At 47.3% G+C, this 27,073-nt stretch overlaps 1 protein-coding gene across 1 annotated transcript in view; it reads right to left on the reverse strand.

The window, feature by feature from the left end:
- The window catches only part of KIF13B (kinesin family member 13B), a 1,451,009-nt gene that overhangs the window by 795,041 nt on the left and 628,895 nt on the right, over positions 1-27,073 (reverse strand). The window contains exons 10-11 of the mRNA XM_069605712.1: positions 26,604-26,715; positions 10,237-10,449 (exon numbers count right to left, since the gene is read on the reverse strand). Coding sequence (XP_069461813.1) covers positions 10,237-10,449; positions 26,604-26,715 — 325 coding nt within the window. The remainder of the gene's footprint in view (positions 1-10,236; positions 10,450-26,603; positions 26,716-27,073) is intronic.

Raw genomic sequence — 27,073 nt, forward strand, 5'->3', positions numbered from 1 at the left:
GGGCAGAAATACACCAAGACCCTGGGAACTCGAGCCATTGTGCAGTGCCCAGTCTTTGGGGCATCCTGCTGGACCGCCAGAGATTTGATTTTAGTCCTGGAAGTCCCCTCACCAGAGTGCTGGACCAGATGAGGGACAAGAACCAGACCATGATATTCAGTCTTCTCCTGGCTCCTGAAAAAGCACACCAAACCCACAGAGCCACAACCAGCCTTGAAGAAACGATTCCCTTCCCCGTTGATCCCTGCTGCAAATTCTCTTCCAGTGTCCTTTCTTCAGTCACCATGACAAGGAATTCATGAACGGCGTTTTCGGCTGCAGATCCTGAAGACCTCCTGCTGCAAACTCCTTGTCTGTTGAGGTACTGTGTTAGATGGGGTATTACTTACCTTAAGCCTTGTGTGATTCCTGTGAAGCTCGATATGATACGATAGGTTATTTACAACGCGCTTAATACCCATAGGTTTCTAAGCGCAGACCCGAGGATCGAGCCTCGCTTGTGTCGTCTTGCTTCAAAGGCGAGCACGTTGCCCCTTAGCTATCCTCCAGAGACGTGATGGATTTGATTGGGAGATCCATCATCCAGTTCGCCCAGGTCCAATGCTGGGAACCCTCTAGGGTGTATTCCCTGTAGTCCCTGGGACCTTTCTACAACTCTAAAGTGAAATACTAACTTGTTTTGAAGAGCTTTCCTCAGGAACTCTGACTTTTCCTACATCTTTGCCTATCTGGATCTGTGTTGGCCACTAGAGAACTAGTGACCCCCGTCCTGCCACTGAGAACACTCATGCTCCAAGAAAGGTAAAAATGTACATTTCTTGCCAAAAGGCCCACACCATATAACAAGTGTTGAAAAGCTACTTAGAGTTGGTTTGGTAACTGTCCCTCTGAAATATGAGCAGTTACAAAAGTTCTTACCATCCTTTGAACATGGTTTGCCCTTCTTAAAAGTATATATGAGGTTATCTTGCTTTCCTGTGAATTGGATCCTCCCTTTCCCAAAAGTAATGCTATTGGCTTCACCCAACTATTTTTTTCAGAAAATAAGTGTTTACATTTAACAACTGGTCCTTGCTTCCCCTGACCTGCTGTAAAGACTTTCTAGAATAAGTCTGCCTTGGGTTTTACCATTCTTGAATAGCTGTGCCCATTCTTAATAAGCGTACTATGTTTTAATGACCTTTGTCTGCTTTGTACAATCCTAAAGTAGTGTAACAAGTAATTGTTTACCTTAGTCTGTGTTCCACTGATCTGAAAAGCAAATAATAGTTTATTACATTAGGTCTTACTCACCTAGTATAACGGAGGATTATCCTGAATGTAGTTATAGGTTCATACTGTTCCATACATTTGTGTTCCACTATGCATAAAAGTATCTTGGTAACAGGGTTGGTTTACTATGCGAGTTCTTAACGGAGTGTCACTGCATGACTGACAGTGTCTACTACCCTTGAATTACGGAAATAAATCTATAAGTAACTCGTGGTTTTACCCCCCCCCCCCCGCCCCACATATCCCCTTGAATAGGTGTGTTCTTTTCAAAATATGTATGCTTGGGACTGACTTAACTAGAATTACTGTTCGTTATTCTGAACAAGGTTTATGCTTTGGTTGGTGTACCTTAAGCATGGAGTTGCACCCCCAAGATTTACCTTGGCAAACTTTTAATTATAATAAACCTTTATATTTGTATGATACTTCTGGGTGTAAGTGTTTGTGTTGGACCATTTGTATTCTACAGGTTCTTTGTACTTTCCTACAGCCCTCACATCTTCCCAAGATAAGCCTGGTTGCTCTGTCTGCGCTACCAAACACTCAGGTGGTACAGCCTAATACGAAGACTGGAGTTTTTTTCTGTCTCAGTTGTATGGTTTTGTGTCGCCCTTAGTTGGACTTCAGAATAACTGTTCTAACCGCCTCTGCTATCAACTGTTTCAGTTTGGAAGCCAGTACCAATGTGCGACCTGCCACTATTTTCAGTTTATAGTCAACCGATCCAGCAATGTGGACAATGTCCATACAGCTTCAGTAGGCTGAGCAACAATGACTGCCATTGGACAAATAGTCTATTGCTATGTTATCTTGTAGAATCTTGTAAAACATGCTTCACTAAAACATTGGAAAGTCAGGTGCAATCCATTGAGAAACAACATTAGGGCTGAATTTAATTTTTGGGGTCCTGACCCCTAATTTGGTGGGTCCCTAAACATTTTGCTGACTTCCATTGTTTTTTTATTTTAAATTTCTTTGTGACCAGAAGGACTTCTTAATTCTCTCTCATTGAAACCCTCTCTGGTGTGCAGCCTTTGGCAGCCAATATGGCTACCTGGACATGGTTGCTGTTTTAAGCCCTCCATTTTGGTCCCAGAGTGACCCATTGCTGTGGAGTAGGATGGTGGTGGTTGTGACTCATTTGTGCTTATACCAGGGTTGTAAGAACTTTTACTGCATTAGTAGCCCAATGCACTTATTTGGTCCCTAAACAAAATGTCCAGGAGCAAGGCTTTCAAAATACATTGGCACATGAGTGAGCACAATAGAGGTGCATTGGGCTACTAATGCAGTGAAAGTGTCTGCTCCTGGACATTTTGTTTTGGGACCTGAAAATAAATCTGGATGTCATCACTCCTTTCCCTGAGGTAGCCTCTGCTCATGTGGCCAGGGGACAGCAGTCGCTACCTGATCCTGGCCCTGGGGGCAGCTATAGGAGAGAGGCCCACATGGGGTGGTGGGTTCGGGGATGACAGGGCATCATCTCATCCCCCCCCCCATTCCCTTTTAGGGACACTCCTCTTCATCATGCCTCAATGGCATATTGTAACCCTCTCCCTCAAACCCTTGCCAGGTCTACTTCATACAGTCCCCAACATCAGACACGGGGTGATATGTTAATAACTGAGACGAGGAAGAGGCAGTGAACATCAGAGATTACTCCCAGTGAGATCCATTGTCAGCTTCCTCAACATTATACTAAAGACACTGTCACCGCAACTGAGATGAGAAAGAGGAACTGAACAATGAAGAGGACCGAGACCGGTAAGAGACCTTTAAATTCACAGAAGCTGACCGACTGTGAGGGATAAGTGCAGAAAATGGGTAAGGCTGCAGAGACCAGACAACAACAGAGCACACAGTGGGAAGCAAAACCAAGGCAAACCCAGACAGCGCAAGAAGAAACCTAGTGACAGAGGGCTCGCTGCCCGAGTCCGAGGCAGCGGGAGCAGCGCAGAGTGGAACTGAATGCAGAGAACTACACCAGCTGGAACGCACGCTGAGTCAAAAAGCAGCACGGAGAAGAAACAAGGGTGGGAGAATAATTGAAAGGGTTATATGTGATATGAATGTAGAAAATTTCAGAGTGGTACAATTCATCGTAACCAAAATGCTGGTCGTGATGAAATGTACCACTCTGGAATTTGCTTCGGTAAAATGACTGGGTCCCATTCACAAAGCTGTTAAGCCCAGGGATGACGGACAGGCTACCGGGGGGTGCTTAGGAATACATGCTGCTCCATGAAAGTAATGAGAAACACTGAATTAAACCTGTGAAGGGTTTAGCGTGGTCTTAAACCATACAACAAATGGGCCGCTGGGCCCATACCTGAAAAGAGGAACTACAACAAATACAAGCGCAAATGTTGAAACAAACTTGTGAAACCGGAGGTGATCAGGCAACAGTGGGCAAACATCACTGCAAATAAGTCCCGTAAGGACTGTATACCAGGCAAGGTTAAGTGTTGAAACCCTGGCAGGAGAGTAACCGGGTAAAGATAAATGTTTTAAAAGCCTGCATCTAAGACCTGGCAGTAGAGTACACCAGGCAAAGTCCTGTGTAATAAACTATAGTGGAAGAAAATCTCAAGACCGACCCTTGTCCTTGAGATTGTGTTTTCAAGGTGGAGAGAAAACCTGGTAGGGGGTATACTATGTGACCTGCGAGTCTGGGAACCACACCAAAATTGTAAATATTGGAAAGAGAAAGCCAAGGAGAATTCATGTCTATGAGATTCTGAGTTGTCTTGATTAGAAGGAGGAATCTGGGAGCAGAGAGCCATTCCCTGGAACTGTGAGCACAGAGAGAGGAGGGCGTTACCCCTCTGGGGTTACAAAGTACTTGGTTAATTTTTATTTTGGAGAAGGAAGGGAGCCTGGGAAGGGGAGTCATTCCCTGGAATTTTGGATATACCAAAAGGACGGAGTTGCCCTCTTAAATCACAAGGAACTTGGTTATTCTTTGTTTGACCTTTTTGCATATTGGTAGAAAGGAATCTGATGAAAGGAGCCATTTCCTGGAACTGTGAACATTATCCATTTGGAACTTTTTGGTTTGAATTATACCCTTATATTGGATTCAAACATTTGAACACTTGAGAATCAGAGACAATATACTTCGCACATATTTTTCTTTGGGCATCTTGACAAAAGCACAGACCCCATCGTTTTTGGTTGAGGTAGGGAAATACCTTGTAGTTTAGGGATAGTGAGGCATTTTCCAACCTTCTTGATTTTAATAAAACTTTATAACCAGAAACCATGAGGCCTCTGTGTCAGCGTCTCATTCCTGGCTCCTCAGGGACCTTTGCCGGAGTGGACCTCGACGCACACCCTAAATTGCAGTTTTGGTAACAGACTTTCCAGAGCCCACAAAGGCACACTATTTCGGTTTAAACTAGTGCACACTGGCTTAAAGTCTTCCAGACTTACCAATCTACATACAGTGTGGGAGTACCTAGAAGTCTATTGATTTTCTTTATACACAGCCGGATTGTCTGGCTACCAAATCCTGTTTGTGCTACTTCAAATGGGATTGGTGGGCTTCCCTGTACTTCCAAAACTATCATGGACCACACTGGCACCCTTGCTCCTGCCCTGGCCGATTTCTGTAACCTCTCCTTTGCTCAGGAGCCTTCCCCTCCAGTCTAAAGCACTCTTGTGCACCCTCTTCTCAAGAAACCTACAGCTGACACTTCTTGTCCAGCTAACTATCGCCCGATCTCCATCACTCCTTTCCTGGGAAATCTCACAGATTAACCTTGACTCTGATTCTGTTGGTTGTCTCCATGGCCATCAGTCCGGCTTTACAGCTGCCAGAAGCATGGCAACTGCTCTCCTGAACATTCGTGAAGACCTGCTCACCCAACCTCAACTCTAATATCCCTTTGCTCCTCATCCTACTCAGTCTCTCTTCCGCCTTCGACACAGTCAACCATACCATCCTGCTCAACCATCTGCGACAACCTGGGTATCACTGATCGGGTTCTGGCCTGGCTGACTTCTTTCCTCTCCGACTGACCCTCCCAGGTCCAACTTGGGTTCGTTTGTGTGTGGTTTTTTTTTTTTTTTTTTTTTTCCCCCTCTCCCCCTCTCCCCCTCTCCCCCTCTCCCCCTCTCCCCCCCTCCCCCCCTCCCCCCCTCCCCCCTCCCCCTGCAGTGTTCTCCAGAGGTCTAACCTCTCACCCTGGCTTTTCAACTAATACTTGGCAACTATCGCCCAGCGCTTTGCTGCCCTCTGCTCCAATTTTCAGTGTTATGCAGATGACTCATTTTCAGGCTTCCCTCGGCCACCTCTTCTCCTTCTCTCATCTCGGATTGTCTGTCTGCTATTCAGGAGTGGTGTGCCGCCACCGATCTCTGCCTTAATGCAAGCAAGACTGAGATTCTCCTCATCGGCACACCTTCACCCTCCTTTCGCGTCACTTTCTGGCCGGCCGCCCTTGGCCCTCTTCCTACCCCCACCTGCGAGGCTAAGAACCTCGGTGTCATCTTCGACTCCACGATTTCCTTTTTTTCCCACATCTCTGATGTCTCTAAAAAGTCCAACTTTCAACTGCACCTCCTCAGAGGTATTTGGTCTTTCCTCTCCTTCCCTCACAAGCTCACCGTCTCTCGAACCCTGGTTCTCTCTAGGTTGGATTACTGCAATAGCCTATTTCTAAATCTACCTGCTTCTACACTTCACCCATGGCAACTCCTCCAGAACAGGGCTCTGAGACTTGTCTTTGGCCTCAAGCCCTGGGATTGTATCTCTCCAGCCCTAAAATCTCTTCACTGGCTCCCAGTGGCTGCAAGGATTAAATTGAAGACCCTTTGCATTGTCCACAAGGCTTTCTGGGGCCTGGGTCCACAATACCTTCAACTCTCCCTCAGTAAATACCTAACCACTCGAGCTCGTCGCTCCTCCACCTCCAACTCCCTCAGGGTGAGTCGTTTCTCAAAGAAACAAGCTGGGGGTAGATCTCGGTCTTCGGCAGGGGCCACCCTCTGGAACAGCCTCCCTGCCACTCTGAAACTTGAGTAGAACCATCTCTGGTTCCAGGAGCACCTCAAGAGCTTCCTCTGTGCTTCCGTCTTCGCTCCCCCTCTCCCCTGCTGATCTGTTCTCTTGGCACCGTGCACCTGGCCACCCTCTGTCCTCCAGGCCCACGCACCTGCTCATCCTGCCGCACTGCTTCTGGGCAACCCCATGCACTGGGGCCTGTATCTGTACCCATACAGTCACCTCCTGCCTTTTCCTTCCTGCGTTTCTCAGACCTACCCTGTCTGCTGCCTTAAACCCAACACTTGCCACTTGCTGGCTGCACTACCACCGCCTGTTGCCTTTATTTTTTATTATTCACCGGTTTCTCCTTTGCTCTGCACTTTCCACTTCTCCCCCATCCATGCATTTTTCCCCTCCCCCTCTCCCATGCACTTGCGCGTTCTCAATGTCACTGGGCCTAGTAAGATCGTTGTTTTGTTATCCCCTGTTCCCCTCCCTTGTCGTGCTCTGAAACACTTGTATACGAGAGCGATAGAAATAAAATATCGATTCAATTCATATACTGTATATACGCAAAAGGTCCTGTTTTGTATGCCGACCCACTGGCATAGCTGTAGTGAGTGCTCTTTCACCTACCAATCATTTGGGAAAATTGCAAATGTGAGAGGTCACCACTCTGACATTTTCGAAAACTGTCAGTGCAGATTTTGTACCACATGAAAGCAGAGGCGTTGCTAGCAGGGGGGCTAAAGGGGCTATAGCCCTTGGTCTTTTGGTTGTAGCCCCGGATAGAATTTCAGGAGCTACAACCAAAAGGCTAGCTAGCCCCGAGTCCCGACAGTCCCAACATTAGCGTAGCCCCAGGTCTTTTCCAGACCTAGCAACACCCCAGCATGAAAGTAACTTGTACTGATGGTTCTTCAGGCTGTGGGAACATGCATTTTGCAATTCGAGAGTTGCCCTGAAGTCCCATTTCTTGAACAGTATGACTTCAAGTGTAGCTAGATTAACGGCTTATGTTTCATGACTCATGTTGCCCTCAAATTTAATGGAGTCCTGCAAACTGCTCTTTGTTAATGAGAATTCAGTTTAAGTACCCTCATTGCCCCCTCTGTTCCTGCAACACTAGTAACCCTTTCTCCACAGTGCTGACATCCTACTGTGATAAGTGAATGTTCTGCGGTTTTTATGCGCCATCTGCACAGAGATATCTCCTGGTCTGTGGCAGAATTAAATAGTGTTCCCATTGGTAATGTATGCAGCATCTACTTGTCTGATGAAATCGTCGATTATGGTTCTAGTTGGAATAAGTCTATACCCCCACCACCCACACAACACCCTGATCAAAGTGCTGTGGACGGGAACTTTACTTGGTTATTTTTTGGCAAAGGTTACATGGTGCCTCCCCTAGTCTAGTCTAGTAAGTTGGGTGGCCAACGGACGACTTGAAAGCAGTTTTGAATCCTCTAGTTTCTTTATTCTTTATCAAAAGGGAATGTGTGTCTCTAAACAAAACAATGGACCGGAATAGATACAAAACAAGTGGTAGCTGGTTCTTACTGCTCTGTCTATATCCTTCAGGAACACAGTCTCCAGTCAGGACCTCTCTCCTTAAGTATATCGCTCACATAGGACAAAACAATCATCCACACTCCTTGGGATTTTATAGTTCTGTCAAGCACTTCTTTCTTCATCCAGTGTCTTGGGGTCTGAGTAGTGATTAGAACCCTTTAATGATAATGAGGATTTGTTATTTATAAAGTGCTTACGCCTAAGCGCTGTACATACAACATATTTATATACATCATCCCAACTAAGGTTGGTACTCCGTTATCGACCTCGGAAGCATGAACGGCTGGGTTGGCTTTGCTGGGATTCGAACCTGCATATCACACAGATCGCACCAGCAAGCGCTCAACCTGCTGGGCTTTTAAGGCAGGGCTAGGGGACAGAACCACTTCAAATACCTTATAGGGCTGGTCTTGGGGCTCAACAGTGTCGAGCCAGGCAGCTAGGCTTTTTGCATCAGGTTGAATCACTGCTGAGATATTTTGAATCAGATGTTCCCAATGGCTCGTAGGTTTCAAGTCAGTAGAGTCAGGCGCAAGATGGTGTCATTTAGCAGCAATTAGCTCATATCTGTTTAAAACAGGCAGCCAATGATCGAATTGGTGTCTCAGATCGATTGAGCTGGCTCAAAGAGGTCCAATGATACGATACTGTTCTTAAATGGCGATTGGCTCAAAAATGGCTGGCATGCAGTCAGGCGATAGGTCGAGTCAGCGGTTCAGCAGCTGATCAAAAAGCAAAGGCAGCTCTATGTGCTTACGGTGGCACAAATCGCATCTCAAAGCAGTGAACTGGACAAGCCATGAAAAGAGCTGGTTCTTGACTTCCGGTTGCTGGGGCACCCTGTCCGGGGTCTCCAGGGGCAAGGTGGATCCTTGATCTGCATTTCTCAACCAGGAAGGCTACCAGAGAGTGCTTGCAGGGGCTGTCCTCTCCAGTGAGCAGTTTCCTGGGTACCAGTGGTCTCAGCTTGCAGTAAGCCTTCCATATCCAACAGTACCCCAAATCTTCCTCTGGGATGGGTGAGGGAAATGTCGCTCTCCCCACGTGGAGAAAGATCTAGAGGAAATACTTCTTCAGTAGTTCCAAAGATGATTCAACATAGGAGGTGGTCACCCCCCCTTAAATAGACAATCTGCCACAATTAATTGGGCTCCTTCTAGCCTTCTGTACGTGGTCTAATCTATGATGCTGTTTTCAGAGTCTTTTGCCTGGTGATGTCAGTCCCAGAATGCTTTGTCCGCAGGAAGAGGGGAAGGGGCACAGGAAGTGTGGTAGCCCTGGGAAATACCAACATGGTGTTTTTTTTGGCCCGTTATTTCCCTCCTGACTGCTCCAACTCACCCCTCTCCTGTACTGCATCAAAGAGTCTCTGTTAATTACAACCTTGGTGTGAGCGCTCGATATTCCTAACAGGGTATGATGCGTTTGCAGCAATGGTTTTCAGCTACCCCTCTCACTCCCTCCCCCCAGAGATTTCCTGTCTCGTGCAGGTGGTGAGAAGCCTACCAAGAGAGATTAAAAGGGGTGCTTTCTGGCCTGGGCCAAACAGTTGTTTTGGGTGAAACCCAGCCCTATGTCCTGATAAACATAAAGCCCTGTTAGTAGGATGAGTCACTAGCAACCAAGCTGCGAATAGTTGGGTACCAATAGGTTTTGCTCAGTATAACTGGAGATTTACAGAGACTACTGTGTCAAAACTAGACATAGCTTACATTTAGAGAGTTTCACCTGCCACTAAGAGCTCACAATGATATGATTGCACATCCTACTTTTTATCTGCCATGTTGTCAAACAAGGCAGCTGCTGAGGTGTACCTGTAGACTTGCTCAGCAGAGTTAAATGTTTGCATTATACTTGTCAGCATGTAGCAATATGAAAGTGGGGTCCGATTATCATACCTCACTTTTAGAGATAGTAATCTAGCATTTTATATTGTAATCAACAAAAAGCTCAGGCTATTCCACCCTGGCAGATGGCATTCTGTCACAGGTGTATAATGCTTTGGGATCATTGTCAAAAATGGGAAAGGGAAGGTTCTTTTTCAGAGCACATGAGTCGTATAAAAATAAATCTACCTCTGGTGCCAGCCAATATTATCTGTATGGTACCCAATAGCGCTTCGTCAGTATTGAGACGCTATATTGTGATATAATTTAGAGTGGATGCAAGGATGACATTTCTGCTAGACACTTTACTATATTTATGTATATGGGGGCGGGTAAAGCAATGCAGAGTTAAGTGACATGATAACAGCACATATTTGGAGTGAAGCCACCCGTCTCTCCTAACAAATACAACACAATAAAATGTCACAAATTAATACCACAACATATCAAAACTGTAGAGCATTAAGTGATGGAATGCTACAGAGTCTGAAGGAAAAATATTTTTAAATAGCAAAGTACCTCTGCTTTGGTGAGTTGGTCCCTGAGTTTGTCAACCTCTTCGCGAAGCTCCCGGATGATTCGTGCATTGGGATCTTCGTTGACCACAGCATGGTTGACGATATTCTTAGCTCGGTCTGCATAGCGTAACGTGGACAGCGTCTCGTCATAGTTATCTGCTGCAGGACTAACTGTTGCAATCATGGCTGTTTTGCTGTTGCCGCCAAGGCTGTCCTTTAAAGACAAAATAGTAAACAGCTGTACATTGAAATAACATGCTATGAGGTATTGCATCAGGTAGAGGAGGAGCAAAATGACGAAAAAGTATCTGTTGCGCATTTTATGTAAATCAGTATTAAATGGTGGAAACTATAATGGAGCTCCTTGGTTTCAGAGAATTAGCAAAGTGAGGAATGTTCAGCCAGTTATTTTTTTTTTACTCGCATTGTCGCTGTGCTGGTAGTGTAAAAACATCCAAAAAGGGTATTTTAAACAATAACAATGGATGATGGTTTGTTGAAAACAGATTATTTTAATAGGAAAATAATTTGCAGCCAGACCAAAAATCTCCACTATGCTGGTGTGCTGTGTGGAGTTATCAGAGGCACTGAAACAAACAAGCTTCTGCAAGGCCCTACCATGGTAGATGGGATATGCACTTTAAAAGAAGAGCTTTTGATTCCAAGTTGAGTGCCTGCAAAGGGGGTGGGGGGCTGGGTGGGAAGGCGTGCTGAGCCGATGCTCGTCCCCAGCCCGAAACGAAAGGGGAGTGTTGCGCTCCTTTCTCCCCTCCCCACGATGTCTCTGTGAGCACAGGCTGAGCCCCACTCCCCTAACAAGAGAACGGAGCTCCGATCGCACTGGAGGCTCGAGGGAGTGCCACTAAATTTCACAACGCAGAGTAGGGCGTGGCACTCCGACAAGAGCCAAAAGAAAGTGGCAGATCCTAATGAGGGACACGACCTTCACAGAGGACCTGGAGGAAACAGGACTCTGAGGGACAGAGTAAGACCCGAACGGAGGAGGCGGCACACAGTGCACAACTGGTATCAGTCGACAAAAGGGGAAGACTAATAGGCGCAGAAAAGCAGAAGAGACAAAGACCACAAGGTGTAGATTGCAAGGTAACCAGCGAGGTCCTGGAGGCATATGCAGTAGTTAATAGACTCCCTTTCCATCCTTCAGCTGCCAACTAAGGGGTAAGACTCCTCACATTATCTACGAGACGGGAGGGTTAAAGCAGTAGTTAATTACAAGGTTTAATGGCAAAGTGAAATAGACCACAAAAATGAATTGTTGGAGGACCCAGTACTTTAGGGCTGCATGTGAGATCCACAAGACTGAACGAGCACGGCAGAGGGTCATCTGGTAATCCCCTCTGGTTAATGTGCAGTCTCTAGAGGGCATAGCTGGGCACGGACGCTGGGAGACGACGATACGGCAGTGAATCCCACAGGACGGAGTGGAGCATAACATTTCAGAGACTCAGTGAATCAACAGCAATCAGTCAGATAGGTGATCTACCCCCAGAGAAGCATATGTCGAGTGCTAAAGGGAGAGGACGCACCAAAAGCACCCCGGCACCCTCACAGCCCTAAGGTGAACACTCAAAGGGCAAAGAGGACAATTACAGGGTGCTGGCAATCAGAGGAAAACGACACGCATGGCGAGGCTCGCTCCTCAGCTCTACGGTCACCACATAAAGCGATCAAAGAATACGGCGATCCAATGGCAATTACTAAGGAACAATTAATCCAATGTCTAGCAGAGCACCAACAGCGTCTAAAGGAAACACTTCAGGATTCTTTCCACGAACAGGTTGTTGCAGTAAGATCGGACATAAAAAGTGCTGTTTTAGAAATGAAAGGGGAAATCTCAAAACTAGGAGAGCGAGTTGATAATAGAGAACAAGCTTTACAAGAACTGGCAGAAGACTCGCAAACGAAACAATGAAACACTGGAGCAGCTAGCACGGATGACGCACAATCTAAAACATCAGGGCGAAGACCTCGGGAATCGGTCAAGACGATCCAATATATCATTAAGAATGCTCCATAGGAGATCGTAGACAAAGACCTCAAGCACTCAATACAAACGTTTTGCGCAGATCTGCTGTTGGAGATTCCTCAGGACGATATCCCTTTGGATAGAATACACAGGGTGGGTCCTCCTAGGAAAGAACCGGGGACCAGACCCCGTGACGTGCTGGCAGCATTTACATCATATGGGCAGAAGGTTAGGTCAACCAACAAGATACCTAAGAAGAACAAGTTACTTTCTTACCTGGTAACATTCTTTGATGGGCTGTTCCTCCGACGTATTCCACATCTATGACAGGTAATCACCACAGCTGTGCTCCCTCGAGGGCCTCCGTCGAGCCGACGTCACCGGATGTTATAAGTAGGATGCACGACGCCCATAGCCTCAGTTGTAGTTTTTTCCCCAGAACGTGTGGCACCAATCTTCTGCCATTAGGATTACAGAAAGCCCTGCGGAAACGTAAGCTACAATCGCATAAGAAATTCTGTAGAGGGGCAGGTCGGGAGGGTGCGATGTGGAATACGTCGGAGGAACATCCCATCGAAAGAACGTTACCAGGTAAGAAAGTAACTTGTTCTTCGAAGGGATTGTGCCCTCCAACGTATTCCACATCTATGACAGTCTCCCAAAGCAGTACCAACGTATGGAGGTGGGAAAAGAATTTTGAATTTTAGAATGCCCAATTAAATTGCAGAATAGAGGACCGCCTTGCCAAAGGCCAAATCTTGCCCATGGATAGAATCCAGGGAGTAGTGTTTTACAAAAGTATGGACAGAGGCCCATGTAGCTGCTTCACAAATGTTACGAACGGGAACACCCCTCTGCAGAGTAGTAGAGACAGCCACACCCCTAGTAGAATGGGCCCTTAAGCCTACCGGAGGGTCCTTACCCGCCAAACGGTTAACATTCAGAAATTGTCTGCTTAGTCACAGCTTGTCCCAAACACCTTCCAGCGTATCCTACAAAGAGCTGATCGTACACTCTGACCTGGGACATGTGTGAGATGTAGAAACTTAAAGCTCTCCTAGGATCCAACCTGTGGAGCCTCTCCTCTTCCTTACCAGGATGCGGAGGAGGATAGAACGCCGGAAAAATTACCTTCTGGCTTAATTGAAATTCCGACAACCTTCCGAAGAAAAGGACGATGAACCCTAAAGACAACCCTGTCCTTGTGGAACACAGTGAAAGGTGGCTTAGCGGACAGTGTCTGCAACTCACTCACTCTATGAGCGTAAGTAACCGCAACTAAAAATACAATTTTAAAGGTCAACAGTCTCAAAGGACAATAATGTAAGGGCTCAAACGGAGCTCCCATCAGGAATTTAAACACCAAGTTCAAATCCCAACCAGGCACCTGGAAAGGTGAAAGTGGAAACACATTAGTGAGCCCTTTAAGAAACTGAGAAATCAAAGGAATCTTAAAATAAGACCACTCCTCAGACGAGCGCCTCAATATGGACAGGGCCGCCAGTAACCCTTAATGGTATCCACTTGCAGGCCCTTGTGGGCTAACAAAAGCAAAAAAAGACAGAACCACAGGAATGTCACATGAAAAAGGATCCACATTCTTAACCCTGCACCAGTCACAGAACTTTCTCCAACGGCAATGGTACAGGGACTTTGTTGCGGGCCTTCTGGCCGAAAGCAACACCTCCATCATGTCTTCAGGGAGGTCCCAATCCTTATATCTTAACCTTTCAGAAACCAAGCATGAAGGTTGAGGGACTTGACATCTGGATGGAGAATCCGACCCCCCCCTGCCGGGAGAGCAGATAGTCTTGATAGGGAAGACGGCGGCAAGGGCAGATGGACAGGTCGAGAAGGTCCGGGTACCACGTTCTCCTGGCCCATGCCGGAACAATGAGGATCATTCGGGAACCGAACCTCCGTAAACTCTGCAACACTAGCGGGATGACAGGGACTGGAGGAAACGCGTACAGCAGTGGGAAGGACCACTCCACTACGAATGCGTCCCCTAAGGCTCCTCTTAGAGGAAATTCCCTCGAGCAGAAACATTTGCACTTCCGGTTGACACTGGTGGCGAAGAGATCCACTTGTGGGGTCCCCCAAAGGGCAAAGATCTCCAAGAGAACTTCCTAAGCCAGCTCCCACTGGTGAGAGACCGTGCTCTGCCTGCTCAGAGCGTCCGCTGCCTCGTTTTCGTCTCCAGCCAGATGAACTGAGATTGAAATTTCCTGCTGGATGGCCCAGAGCCAGAGCTGCATTGCCTCTATGCACAGAGGGAGAGACCTTGCCCCCCCCCTTTTTGTTGAGGTAGTGCATGGCCACTGTATTGTCTGTCAGAATCAGGACATTCTTCCCCCGCACAGACAGCAGAAAAGCCTTCAGGGCTAGCCCGACGGCCCTCAGCTCCAACAGATTGATAAGGAATCTGGACTCCAACAGAGACCAACGACCAATGTCAACCTGTTGGCATGTGCTCCTAATCCCGTGAGGGATGCGTCCATCACGATCGTTACCTCCAGCCAGGGTAGCCAAAATGGAGACCCCTTCAACAGATTGCCTTCGGCGGCCCACCACAGAAGATCCTGGGTGACCGAGGGCGGCACCTGAACGGGATCCGACATCCTGCTGGAGGACTGCGACCACTGCATCTTGAGAGCCCACTGCAGAGATCTCATCCGCAGCCTGGCCTCTGGCACCAAGAGAATGCAGGATGCCATGAGGCCGAGCAACCTCAAGAACTCGAACGCCGGGAGACTCTGGCCATGTTGAAACTTGTGTACCATCTGCAGAATGTGATGAGCCCTCACCTCGGGAGGCGAACACTGCCCCAGGGATGTGTCGAGCACTGCTCTGACGTACTGGAGCCGCTGGGTAGTTGTCAAGGGGACTTCTTTAAGTTGAGGGAGAAGCCCAGCTTGTGAAGGGAGTGGCAGGTGATGGACAGATGATCCAGGACTAGCTCGGGAGAGCACGCCCTGATCAACCAATCGTCCAGGTAGGGGTAGACGTGAATCCCCCCTTTCCTGAGATACGCTGCCACCACCACCATGAGCATGGTGAAGACCCTCTGGGCAGAGGTCAATCCGAACGGCAGGACCCGAAACTGAAAGTGCGAGTCGCCAACTGCGAACCTCAGGTACTTCTTGTGCTTGGGATGAATCGGCACATGAAAGTAAGCGTCCTTGAGGTCGAGAGACACCAACCAGTCCTGAAGGTGTGAAAGGGATCAAATTTGGAGAAATGGAACACAAAATAAGGGCATTCGCCGATGACCTGGTCATATCAAACCCAGGCGAATCTCTGAAAGCAATAGCATCGGAACTAACAAAATTTGGGGCAGCTTCAGGATTAAAAGTTAACCAGCATAAATCCGAAATACTTAATCTCACACTAACAAAAAATAACATAACAGAAATCTGTGGATCCACCCAATTTTCATGTACCTAGGTGTTTTTATAATGAAATCTATGACAACGCTGTATGAGGCAAACTACCCTCAGCTGTTGGATACCTTAAGAAGGGACTGAAAGGATTCCTTTACTACTTTCAGGCTTTACCAGTAGCTATTGCCATGGGTTTTATTTATATATATATATATATATATATATATATATATATATATATATATATATATATATATATATATATATATATATATATATATATATTTTTTTTTTTTTTTTAATCGCTCAATCGCATCTTATCCAACTTTGTTTGGCAGAATAAAAAACCACGGGTGGCCTTGTGGACGTTAATGGCACTGAAGAATAGAGGAGGGATGGCCTTCCTAGATTTTAAGAACGTATTACTGGGTGGCACAGTTGAGGATATTGAAACAATGGTTGGCAGGAGATTATAGTAAACATTGGGTCACTATGGACAGGGCAGTGGTGTGTGCTCCATTAGCTGAGGCTCTCTGGTTACCTAGAACCGATTGCCCTTTGAGTATGAAGGTATCATGAATAACGGCACTGATGAGCAATGTGTGGGATGAAGTGGTGACACAAACGCATAACTATTCCGGGGCCTTTCACACCAACATTTGGGAACCCTCAGTTCACCCCGGGGATGGAGACTAAAGCCTTCGCCAAATGGAAGGACGGGGGTTGTACAAGGCTTAAAGATCTCGAATTAGGCCAAGAAATTAAAACGTTTGAACAATGCAAACAATTATTTACACTCAAGGAAAAGGGCCGACTTAGTTACTGCCAGCTCCAGCATTGGGTCTGTACACCACAAAGCTCAAGCGGATAGAGCATTTGAGAAATATATTACATCACACACGGGGTGGGGAGTCGACACCCATTAGATCTCAACCTTTTATACTTTGCTTTGTGAAGGGGGCCCTCGAGAGAAGTGGCAGTACATGGCCAACCGGGAAGGTACATTGGATCGTCCAATAGCTCGAGGAATGGGAGTCACTCTGGGTTAATATCTCAAAATTAACACAGTCTAGCCAAATAAGGGAACTGTGGCTTAAAATGTTCACTCAATTGCACTATACCCCCCGAGAGACTTATTACGAAGAAAGGGGACTGGCTCCTTATATGGTGGTCGTGTCCAGCTCTACAGTCATTTTGGGGCCAGGTTAACAGGATCATGCAGGATGTTTTGGCGGTTAATATACTAATAGGGGCAGGCAAATGTCTACTGGGCTTTTGGTCCAAAAATGTGTGTGGTTTTGACGTCGACGGCCCAACTTGTAACCGCACGGAACTGGAAGAAGGAGGCGGCGCCAACCTACCATGAGTGGCTATATAAACCTTGGCAAGTATTAGCCATGGAATGGGTGACGTACAACTTACAAGGGAAAGATTGCAAGTTTAGGTCGTACTGGGGCACATTGCTGGACTATTTGAAGGATGACTATCGGATCCATCTATGCCCACAGAACATTAGGATTTTGGACATTGCCTGAGTCCCCAATACTGTATGAAACACATTAAAGCGTTACTATAATCTTGTTTTATTATTAAAAGCACTGCTGGTCGGGGGGAAGGGGCAAGACGAACAAGTTACTTCTTACCTTGTAACGTTCTTTCGACGGGATGTTCCTCCGACGTATTCCTCATCTTAGATATCTCCTTCCAGCTCTGCTGGCCTCGGAAAATTTCTCTAGAGGGCGCTGCGCGTCGACGTCCTCCGAGTCGATGTCCTTCGACAGCCGCCGTATCGACGTCATCCTGCCTATAAAGGCCGCGCGCAGCGTCCGTTGCTCAGTTCCGTTTTGTAGCCCACAATAATACTTTCTGGACTAACTAATCACCCTGAAGGAGCGTAAGCTGCAACAACAAGGGAAGTAGAACTGCAGGGATGGATGGGAGGGTCGATGAGGAATACGTCGGAGGAACATCCCGTCGAAAGAACGTTACAAGGTAAGAAGTAACTTGTTCTTCAAAGGGATTGTGTCCTCCGACGTATTCCTCATCTTAGATAGGCTCCCATAGCAGTATTCTATTATCGGAGGAGGGAGTACTGACTTCACGCTGTCTTCTATTGATGAATAGAATGCAGTACAGCCCTTCCAAACCTAGTCTCTTGACTGGAGGAGGAATCCAGATTGTAAAAACGTGTAAAGGTATGGACAGACGACCATGTAGCGGCCGCACATATGTCTTTAACCGGCACGCCTCTTGAGGGCCGATGAAGCTGCAATACCTCTGGTCGAGTGAGCCCAAAGGTTTTGAGGGGGCTCCTTCCCTGCCAGTTTATAACATTCCAGAAAGGCTAGAATGATCCATCTGGAAATGGTCTGCTTAGTTATTGGTAACCCCAGCTTCTGACCTGTGTAATCTACAAACAGCTGGTCTGCCTGTCTTATCCTGGCTAGTCTACTAATGTAAAAACTTAAAGCCCTCCTAGGGTCTAGCCTGTGTAACCTCTCTTCCTCTTTCCCCGGGTGAGGAGGAGGATAGAAAGATGGTAGGGTAATCTTCTGAGTGATATGGAATTCAGAAACCACCTTTGGGAGGAAATTAGGCTTCACTTGCAGGACAACTTTGTCTTTGTGAAATATAGTATGAGGGGGTTTACAAGAAAGAGCTTGTAATTCGCTCACCCTTCTAGCAGATGTAAGTGCTATTAATAAAACAGTTTTAAGGGTAAGGAATCTTAACGAACAAGAATGGAGAGGTTCGAAAGGTGTACCCATCAGGAAAGTTAGTACTAAGTTTAAATCCCATAGGGGAACTTGGAATGGTCTTGGGGGATAAACATTGGTTAACCCCTTTAGAAACTGTATTACCAAGGGTAATTTGAAATAGGATGGTTCTTCCGCAGTACGCTTAAAGATGGATAGCGCTGCGAGATAGCCCTTAATGGTGCCAACTTGAAGGCCTGAATTTGCCAAATATAGTAGGAAGGACATAACCATTGGTGTACCACATGAAAAAGGGTCGATATTCTGTTCTCTACACCAGCTGCAAAATCTGTTCCAACGGCAGCGGTATAAAGACTTTGTTGCTGGCCTCCTTGCCGAAAGCAACACCTCCATAACATCATCAGGGAGGTCCCAATCCTTGTACCTCAGCCTTTCAGAAGCCAAGCGTGAAGGTTGAGGGTTTTGATGTCTGGATGGAGAACCTGACCTCCCTTCTGTGAGAGTAGGTTCTCTGAGTGGAAGTCGAATTGGAGGGCAGATGGACAAGTCTAGAAGGTCCGGGTACCACGTTCTCCTGGCCCAATCCGGGGCAATTAGGATCATGGTTCGCCGGAATCTTCTCAACCTCCTGATCATTTGAGGAATGACAGGGACCGGTGGGAACGCGTACAGAAGCGGAAACTCCCAGTCCACTATGAACGCGTCTCCCAGAGCTCCTCTCGGGGGAAATTCCCTTGAGCAGAACAGGTCGCATTTCCTGTTTAGGCTGGTGGCGAACAGATCTACCTGAGGGGTTCCCCAAAGGGCGAAGATCTCTTGAAGGACTTCCTGAGCTAGCTCCCACTCGTGGGAGACTGTGTTCTGCCTGCTCAGAGCGTCCGCTGTCAAGTTCTTTTCTCCGGCTAGGTGAACTGCCGATAGAGCGATTCCTTCTTGGATTGCCCAAAACCAGAGCTGCATCGCCTCTCTGCACAGGGGTAGTGATCATACGCCTCCTCTTTTGTTGAGGTAATGCATGGCCACCGTGTTGTCCGTCATTATCAGGACGTTCTTCCCTTGTACAGCTGGCAGGAACGCCTTCAGCGCAAGTCTGATGGCTCTCAGCTCTAACAGGTTGATGTGTAGTCTGGACTCCGATGGAGACCAACGACCGCTGATGGTCAAGTCGTTGGCGTGGGCTCCCCACCCTGTGAGTGAGGCATCCGTGACTACTGTTATCTCCGGCCAGGGTTGCCAAAACTGTTCTCCTTTCAGAATGTTCTCCTGACAGGCCCACCACTGAAGGTCTCGAGCCACCCTGCCGGGAACCTGAAGAAGATCTGTCATTCTCCCTGAGAATTGTGACCACTGAGTCCTCAGTGCCCACTGGAGGGATCTCATTCTCAGGCGAGCCTCTGGCACTAGGAAAATGCAGGATGCCATGAGGCCTAGCAACCTCAAAAAGTCGAAGGCTGGGAGACGTTGGGCATGCTGGAACTTGGTAACCATCTGTAGAATATCTTGAGCCCTCACCTCTGGTGGCGAGGCTTTTCCCAGGGAAGTATCCAGGATCGCTCCTATGAACTGGAGTCTCTGCGATGGTATCATTTGTGACTTCTTTAAATTGAGGGAGAAGCCCAGTCTGTGAAGGAAGTGGCACACGTGATTTAGCTGGATCTGAGCTTGTTCCGGTGAAACAGCCCTGATCAACCAATCGTCCAGGTAGGGGTAGACGTGAATCCCTTCCCTCCTTAGACTTGCAGCCGCTACCGACATTAACTTGGTGAAGACCCTCGGGGCGGAGGTCAGCCCAAATGGCAGCACTCGAAATTGATAGTGAGAGTTGCCAATTGCGAACCTCAGGTATTTCCTGTGTTTGAGATGGATAGGCACATGGAAATAAGCGTCCTGAAGGTCCAGAGATACCAACCAGTCCTGGAACTGAAGGGCCTGGAGGATCTGAGAAAGAGTAACCATCTTGAATTTGTCTTTTCTGAGGAATTTGTTCAATTCTCGCAAGTCCAAGATGGGTCTCATTCCTCCGTCTTTCTTTGGAATGAGAAAGTAAGGGGAGTACCAGCCCTTGTTCCTCTCCGCTACAGGTACCGGTTCTATGGCACCTTTCTCTAGCAGGTCCCAAATTTCCTGCAAGAGGAGCGGATCTGGAGCTTTCTGAGAGCTGATCCCCGGTGGATGACTCTGGGGTATACGTAGGAAAGGCAGGCAGTAACCTTGGGCAACTGTTTCCAATGCCCAAGCATCTGACGTGATAGCCTGCCATACCGTCAGATGTTGATTCAACCTGCCTCCTACAGGTGTCCTGTGAGGGAAGTCCTCAGAGTGGTTTTGGGGCGGCTGATGCAGATGCCTATGGTAAAGAGGCACCTGCTGTTGCTGCGGCTTTTGAATATCTACCCCGTCCACCTCGGGTAGTTCTTCTTTGACCCCTTTGAGCCGGTCGTCCTCTACCTCTTCCGAATGCGGAGTAGAAGCGAAAGGACTTGCCCCTCGCAGAGGTTCCTGTGGGACGAAAAGGAGTCTGACGGATTGCAGCTCCTAGGGATTTTGCTGCTGCTTTTGAAGTTTGCAGTTTCTCTAAACTGTCATCCGCCTTTTTCCCGAACAAAGAAGAGCCATCGAATGGCATGTTCAAGAGCCTGGCTTGCACATCTGGGGCAAAACCCGACTTTCTCAACCAAGCGAATCTCCTGGTTGATGTACTTGCCGCCATTGCTCTGCTGATACTGTCAGCCGAATCAATGCCCGTCTGGAGGGATTCGCACATAGCGTCTTTACCGTCCTGTATAATATTCAGGAACGCATCCCTTTCTTCTCCCTCCGGGATGCAGTCAGCCGCTGTAGAAGCACACTCCCAAAGTCTATGGCTGAACCTAGCAAGGGTGCAAGTAGCATTAACAGATTTTAACGCCATGCTACATGCTGAAAAGACTTTTTTTGCCATAGCATCATATTTTTTATCGTCCCTGTCCTGTGGGACGGTAGGATAAGCCGTCTAGACATCGGTAGAGGATGCTGCCTGTACCACCAGACTTTCTGGGGATGGGTGTTTAGACAAAAACTCTGGGTCCGTAGAAGATACCCTGTACTTTGTAGACAGTTTTTTTATTTACTGCTGGTACTACATCTGGGGTTTCCCAGTTTGTCATGATCTTTCTCTGAAGAGCTTTATGAAAAGGCACCACAGGATCCTCCTGTGGGCCTTTGTCAAGAATATCCGTGAGGTCATCTTGTTGGAAAGATTGTGAAGGTGCAGACCACCCCATGAACTCTGTAATCCTGGCCATTAAGGCTCTGTAGGGGGTTTCAGCATGCTCCCCCGGGTCTGGCTTAGCAAACTCCACCTCAGGGGAAGTGTCTAACCCACTTGCCTCATGTAAAGAATCATGAAGATCCTTTAATCTGCGCTCTTCAGAGGAAAATTCCTCTCTAACTGGGGTTACAGGTCCCGGTAACTCAAATGTGTCTTCCTGTTCAGACAAATCACCCTCTTCTAAAATTGAGGATATAGTTCTCAATTGTTCTGAACTCATAAAGGGAGTAAATCCCATTTCCAAGGCAGAGGGTGCCGAACTTGTCATTATTGGCCTCGAAAACATCGATGTCGTCGACGCCGACGTCGAAGGCTTCGAGTGTGGCGTCGAAAACAGAGGCGGAGGCCTCGAAGACCTTGACAGAATTGGAATTCTACTCGACAATATCGAAGCCATCGACGTCGAGGGCCTGGGGATAGTCACTGGATGTGTGGTAACCGTGACTTTTCTTGGCATCGACGCCGCTGTCGAAGCCGGCGTCGAGTCGACAGACCCGTGTGTCGAAGACATCGACCTCGACGGAACCTTCGTCGACGCCATCGACGGAACCTTCGAGGAAGGTTTGGAGATCATAGTCCTGCTCGAGGGTTCGAGACGCGCTCGAGAGGTTTCTTTCGCCGGGTACTGCGACTCGCGGCATTTTTGACCTTCGGGTCTTTCGACCAGAGCATCGCTCTCGGCAGTCTTCGAGGGGGTCGAGGCCGCTTTCTCGAGGACGCTCATCATATTTTTTCGGAATTCCTCCCATTCAGCCCGGGAACTATGTTTCGTGGGGCAAGGGATTCTTTTTGGCGAAACAGAGGAAGAGGAAGACGGAGAAGGGGATCTTCGACGTCTCCTCTTCGAGTGCTTCGATCTCGAGGAGTGATGAGACCCACTCTGAGACCTGGAGCGCGAATGGTGATGAGGAGACGAATGTCTCGACTTCGTCGACGAAGAAGAAGCTTTAAAAGTCTTACCTTTCTCCAGCTTCCCCCTACGCTCCTTCAGGGCCTTAACTGTCATGGACATACAGTCCTCGCACTCTGAACAATGGTGTTCAGCTCCCAAACACCACAGACAAATTCTGTGAGGATCGGTCAACGACATCTTTTTCCCACAATCTCGACATTTCTTGAAGCCGGATCGAGGAGTTGTCGGTTCCGACGAGGAAGCCATCGAGTACGGATCGAATAACTCGAGGTAAATAGGATTAATCTGACTAAGAACTGAGCAACGGTATTCCGAGGCACTGAGTAAGCGCGGAAAAACGGAACTGAGCAACGGACGCTGCGCGCGGCCTTTATAGGCAGGATGACGTCGACGTCGATACGGCGGCTGTCGAAGGACATCGACTCGGAGGACGTCGACGCGCAGCGCCCTCGCCAGCAGAGCTGGAAGGAGATATCTAAGATGAGGAATACGTCGGAGGACACAATCCCTTCGAAAGAAGGGTTGGGAAGGGGGGGCGATTTATTGTTTTATAACCTTAAAAAAATGCCAAAAATTATGAAAAAAATTAAACAAAAGAAGAGCTTATGGGCCCATTACAGAATCCCTAGATCTACTTCCAGGAGCTTCTTAGCTAGAGGGCCTGTGCCATTCATCAATCTTGATGGAATGTGCCTACGGTAGAGCACATTCTCTACCAGTGCCACATTGAGGGTCTCTACAATTTGGGAGCCATATGGAGGGTTCCTCTAATTGTTTGAGCGGGGCATGGCGCGTGCTGGTTGTGGGGCAGAGGGAATAAGTGCCAGCGTCATGAGGTTGAAGAGCACACACCAGCGTTGTGGTAGGTAAACGGTTTTGTAAAATCTTTTGACTTATGGCAGGTGCCTGAGGTAGAGAACACAGAGGCGCAAGACCGCACGTACAGGGAGTGTGGCCGGTGCCACACAGAGTGTGCCTGAGGGAGAGTGCACATGGACTGAGAGGGATTGCTTGTGACTGCAAGATTGTGAGGTGGCGTCTGGATAATACATGGGCGGTGCCTGCCTTAGAGTGTTGCAGAGGAACCTGGGACCATAAGGCTGGGTGGAGAGCAGGGATGTCGTTTACCTGACCCTCTCAAGGGGCTCTCTGCTGCGAATACAGCCCCGGGACTACTCAGACTTACTGAACGGCTGCAAGTTGCATTTTCAATTAACATGGCTGCTCACTATTATAGCTACTCGAAAAATAGATTACACTGGAGTATCAAGTTCTGTCAAGTACTGCATTTAGATGGGCAGTGTGTCCATCATCTATGCTTGAGCTCTCACTACTCCTTCGTTTGAGGAAGGACATTCAACAGACCACCAATGAAAATGGATACACCGTCTGCTGGAATCACATTCCCACTCATGGCCCTTTTATGTTATTTTCATATATAGTCGGTCGGCCCGACTTCAGCGAGACCTAAAACATTCCCTTTGTTTCAGCTTTCGAATACTGTGTTCCAATTTACCAACTTCTGTCTTCGTCCTTTCTTCCGAGTTTTCCTCGTCCTCCCGCTGCACAATCTCATTTGTGATCTTTTGCTCTTCTGGCTGCTAAACTCTGAAATAATCTCGCTCTGTCCGTTCCACCCGTAGACTTTCTACTTACCGTTCTTTTAAAGCAAGTTAGCTTGCATCTTCTTGAATTAAATGTTCCCCCATTGTAATTTTCGAACATGGTGTAACCATTTATTTCAATCAGTGGGAAAGCGCTTTATAAATCCAAATAAAGCGCAGTCTAAGAAAACACATTTTTGTCCCAGCGCAGACATGGAAATTCACTTTTCAGTCACAATTTAAATCACTCTAATTCCTGCATGACAGAATGTGAGGATAAGAGCCCGTCAGATCCATTCACACCAGCTCAAGGCCGCACAATGAAAATGAAATGCTTTCAGCATTTGCTATGCATACACATTCAGGGCCCGATTCTCATCTTGGTTCAGTGCGCCTGCTAAATAGCACGACTCGCTGCACCATTTCTTGACGCCCAGGCACCATTGCTATTCTCATGTGGGTCTGGGTGTCTTTGCAAAGCACAAACAGGCAGATTGCAGAATCTCTGCAGCATTTTCGTTAAATAACGAGAGAATCGTTATTCTACAAAAATGCTGCCGAGAACACAGTTCCTAAACACCAAAGTGAGCAGCTTCAACATTGCAGGATGTTGAAGCTGCTTACTTTGGTGTATAGGAAAGTGTTCATACACATCCGCGTGGTGTATATGAACATTCATTTAAAGCGAGCAGCTTCAACGTTGCATCCTGCAGCACTGAAGCTGCTCGCTTTGGTGTAAATGAAAGTGTTCATATACACCGTACAGGTGTATATGGACACTTTCATTTACACCAAAGCGAGCAGCTTCAACGTTGCAGGATGCTACGTTGAAGCTGCTCGGTTTGGTGTACATGAAAGTGTCCATATACAACACGGGTGTATGGACACTTCCATGTACACCAAACAAGGCTTCTTGTGGCACTCCTCCAGTTTAACGGCACCAAAAGGGTACCGTAAATGTGCCCTAGTTTAGCGCACATATTAAACTGGAGGAGTGCCACAAGAATAGGGTTCCAAAAACCCAGTTTACGAATGTGGCGGTTGCTAGTTTGGTTTCCAACCCATCCCACCAACCGCCACATATATTCTGAAATTGGCGCATTCCTTCCGACTTTGGAGGAAAGCGCCAACTGCAGAATAGGTCTTAAGTACCGAAAAGATTGTTAAGCCTTTTAACGTCATTTTCAAAACTTAACACCAACTTGAGAATCGGGGCCTCACAATGCCTTGCGGTGGCGGCAGGCTATGATGCGGGCATTGTGTGCTGCACAAGGCGGGAACCCCCTCTCAGGGCAAGTTCCAAAAGCAATTATTTCAACCATTTCTATTTGCAGAGTGTGATGGGAACAAATGCATTGGTGAATACCCTAGAAATAGTGAAAACCATGTAGAATCTATCAATAACATTTGGGGTGGTGAATGTTGCCAGGTTTGGTTTTAAAACCTACCAAACCTGTATGAGGCAATGTCAAATCTAACTGGTGCACTAACCAACCCCTTCATTCCAGCTCCTCCAACATAACCTATCCCACTGTACACGACTATTGGCTAGCCACACTACACATAGATCTAGCACCAATCTAATCTTCTCGCACTCAACTAACTCTGAGACTCTGGACATAATCTCAGGCGGACATCCCAATGCACATAATCCACAAATACTTCCACACTACTCCAACTAGAGACCTAACAGACAACCACGACACTGGGACCCCTGACGGATACAACTAATAAGTGCACACAACTGTACTTCCACTCTAACTGCATATGACCTACTCACCCAACACAAACCACTAGCACACATCCAAGGCACTGAATCCTACCCTTACGGTCACAACAAGCCAGCCCTCTCTACCAACCCCCACACACAAAACAACACACACAGGCACCAGTTCCTCCTGGTTCTGAACGTATCCTATCCTACCTACCACACCCCGCCCTCTTCTCTTGCAGAGCCACGTGAGCGCCTGGAGACTACCCTTGGGTGGTAGCGGTGCGCGATTTAAATCAACCCAACATATGCACAGTTCAGGAATCTCACTATTTCATGATCCAGTCTGTCATCTAGACCTCATTTTGTCCTTTCCATTTTGGTACTAGTAGTTTTGCTTCCAATTTTAAATTCAGAACTACAACTCCCTGAAGTCAAGGGAAACAAAACGGGAAAACAGACTCCCACATAAATCGAAAAACAAGGTCTGCAGATGTAAGATGCATCAATTGGGGGCATGTTCTAAAATGTAAAATTTTTGAAGAACTGCAGTTGGAACAAATGATTATAAAAATGAACGCTTTTCGAGCAGGGGTCTGAAACCTTTGTTTCGCCAGGGATTTTGGACAACAACTGCCATCAGTCCTAACCAGCATGGTAGTGCGAGCTGTAGGCCAAAACATCTCGACAACCCCAGGGTGATGAGACCTGCTTGAAAGGGAAGTAAATGATGGTGCACTTACTTTGAGCAGCCAGGTCAGCACTGAGTCGCGATACGGAACAAATTTGTTTTTGTTCTTGCCAGCACTCTGGTCTGCAAGGGCAGAGATGACCAAGCCAAGCGTCGTAAGGGACCTGAACGAGAAAGAATCATGAACAACCATCTTAAAGTAGCGAGAAGGCAAGCGAGGGATTAGATTGCATTATTAAGAGAAAGCTGTGACGCCTCAATCCACTTCACTGAAAATACATCATTGACTTCTGTACATTTAAGTGAAGTACAACACGCACAAATGCCACTCGACTCGCCACACACTTCATGTATTATTTTGCATACTTTATGCACATCAATGAAAGGACAGAGGACAGCAATAAAAGAGTAAGATTTTATTTATATTACAATCCAGAAGCAATTCACAAACAAGCACTGGCAATGCCAACAGTTTGGCTTTTTTTGTAGGCATGGGAAAGGCCCTTGCCAGGCGAATGCTTA

The sequence above is a fragment of the Ambystoma mexicanum genome, chromosome 4p (genome assembly GCF_040938575.1).
Source record: "Ambystoma mexicanum isolate Mex_15411 chromosome 4p, UKY_AmexF1_1, whole genome shotgun sequence".
NCBI lineage: Eukaryota > Metazoa > Chordata > Amphibia > Caudata > Ambystomatidae > Ambystoma > Ambystoma mexicanum.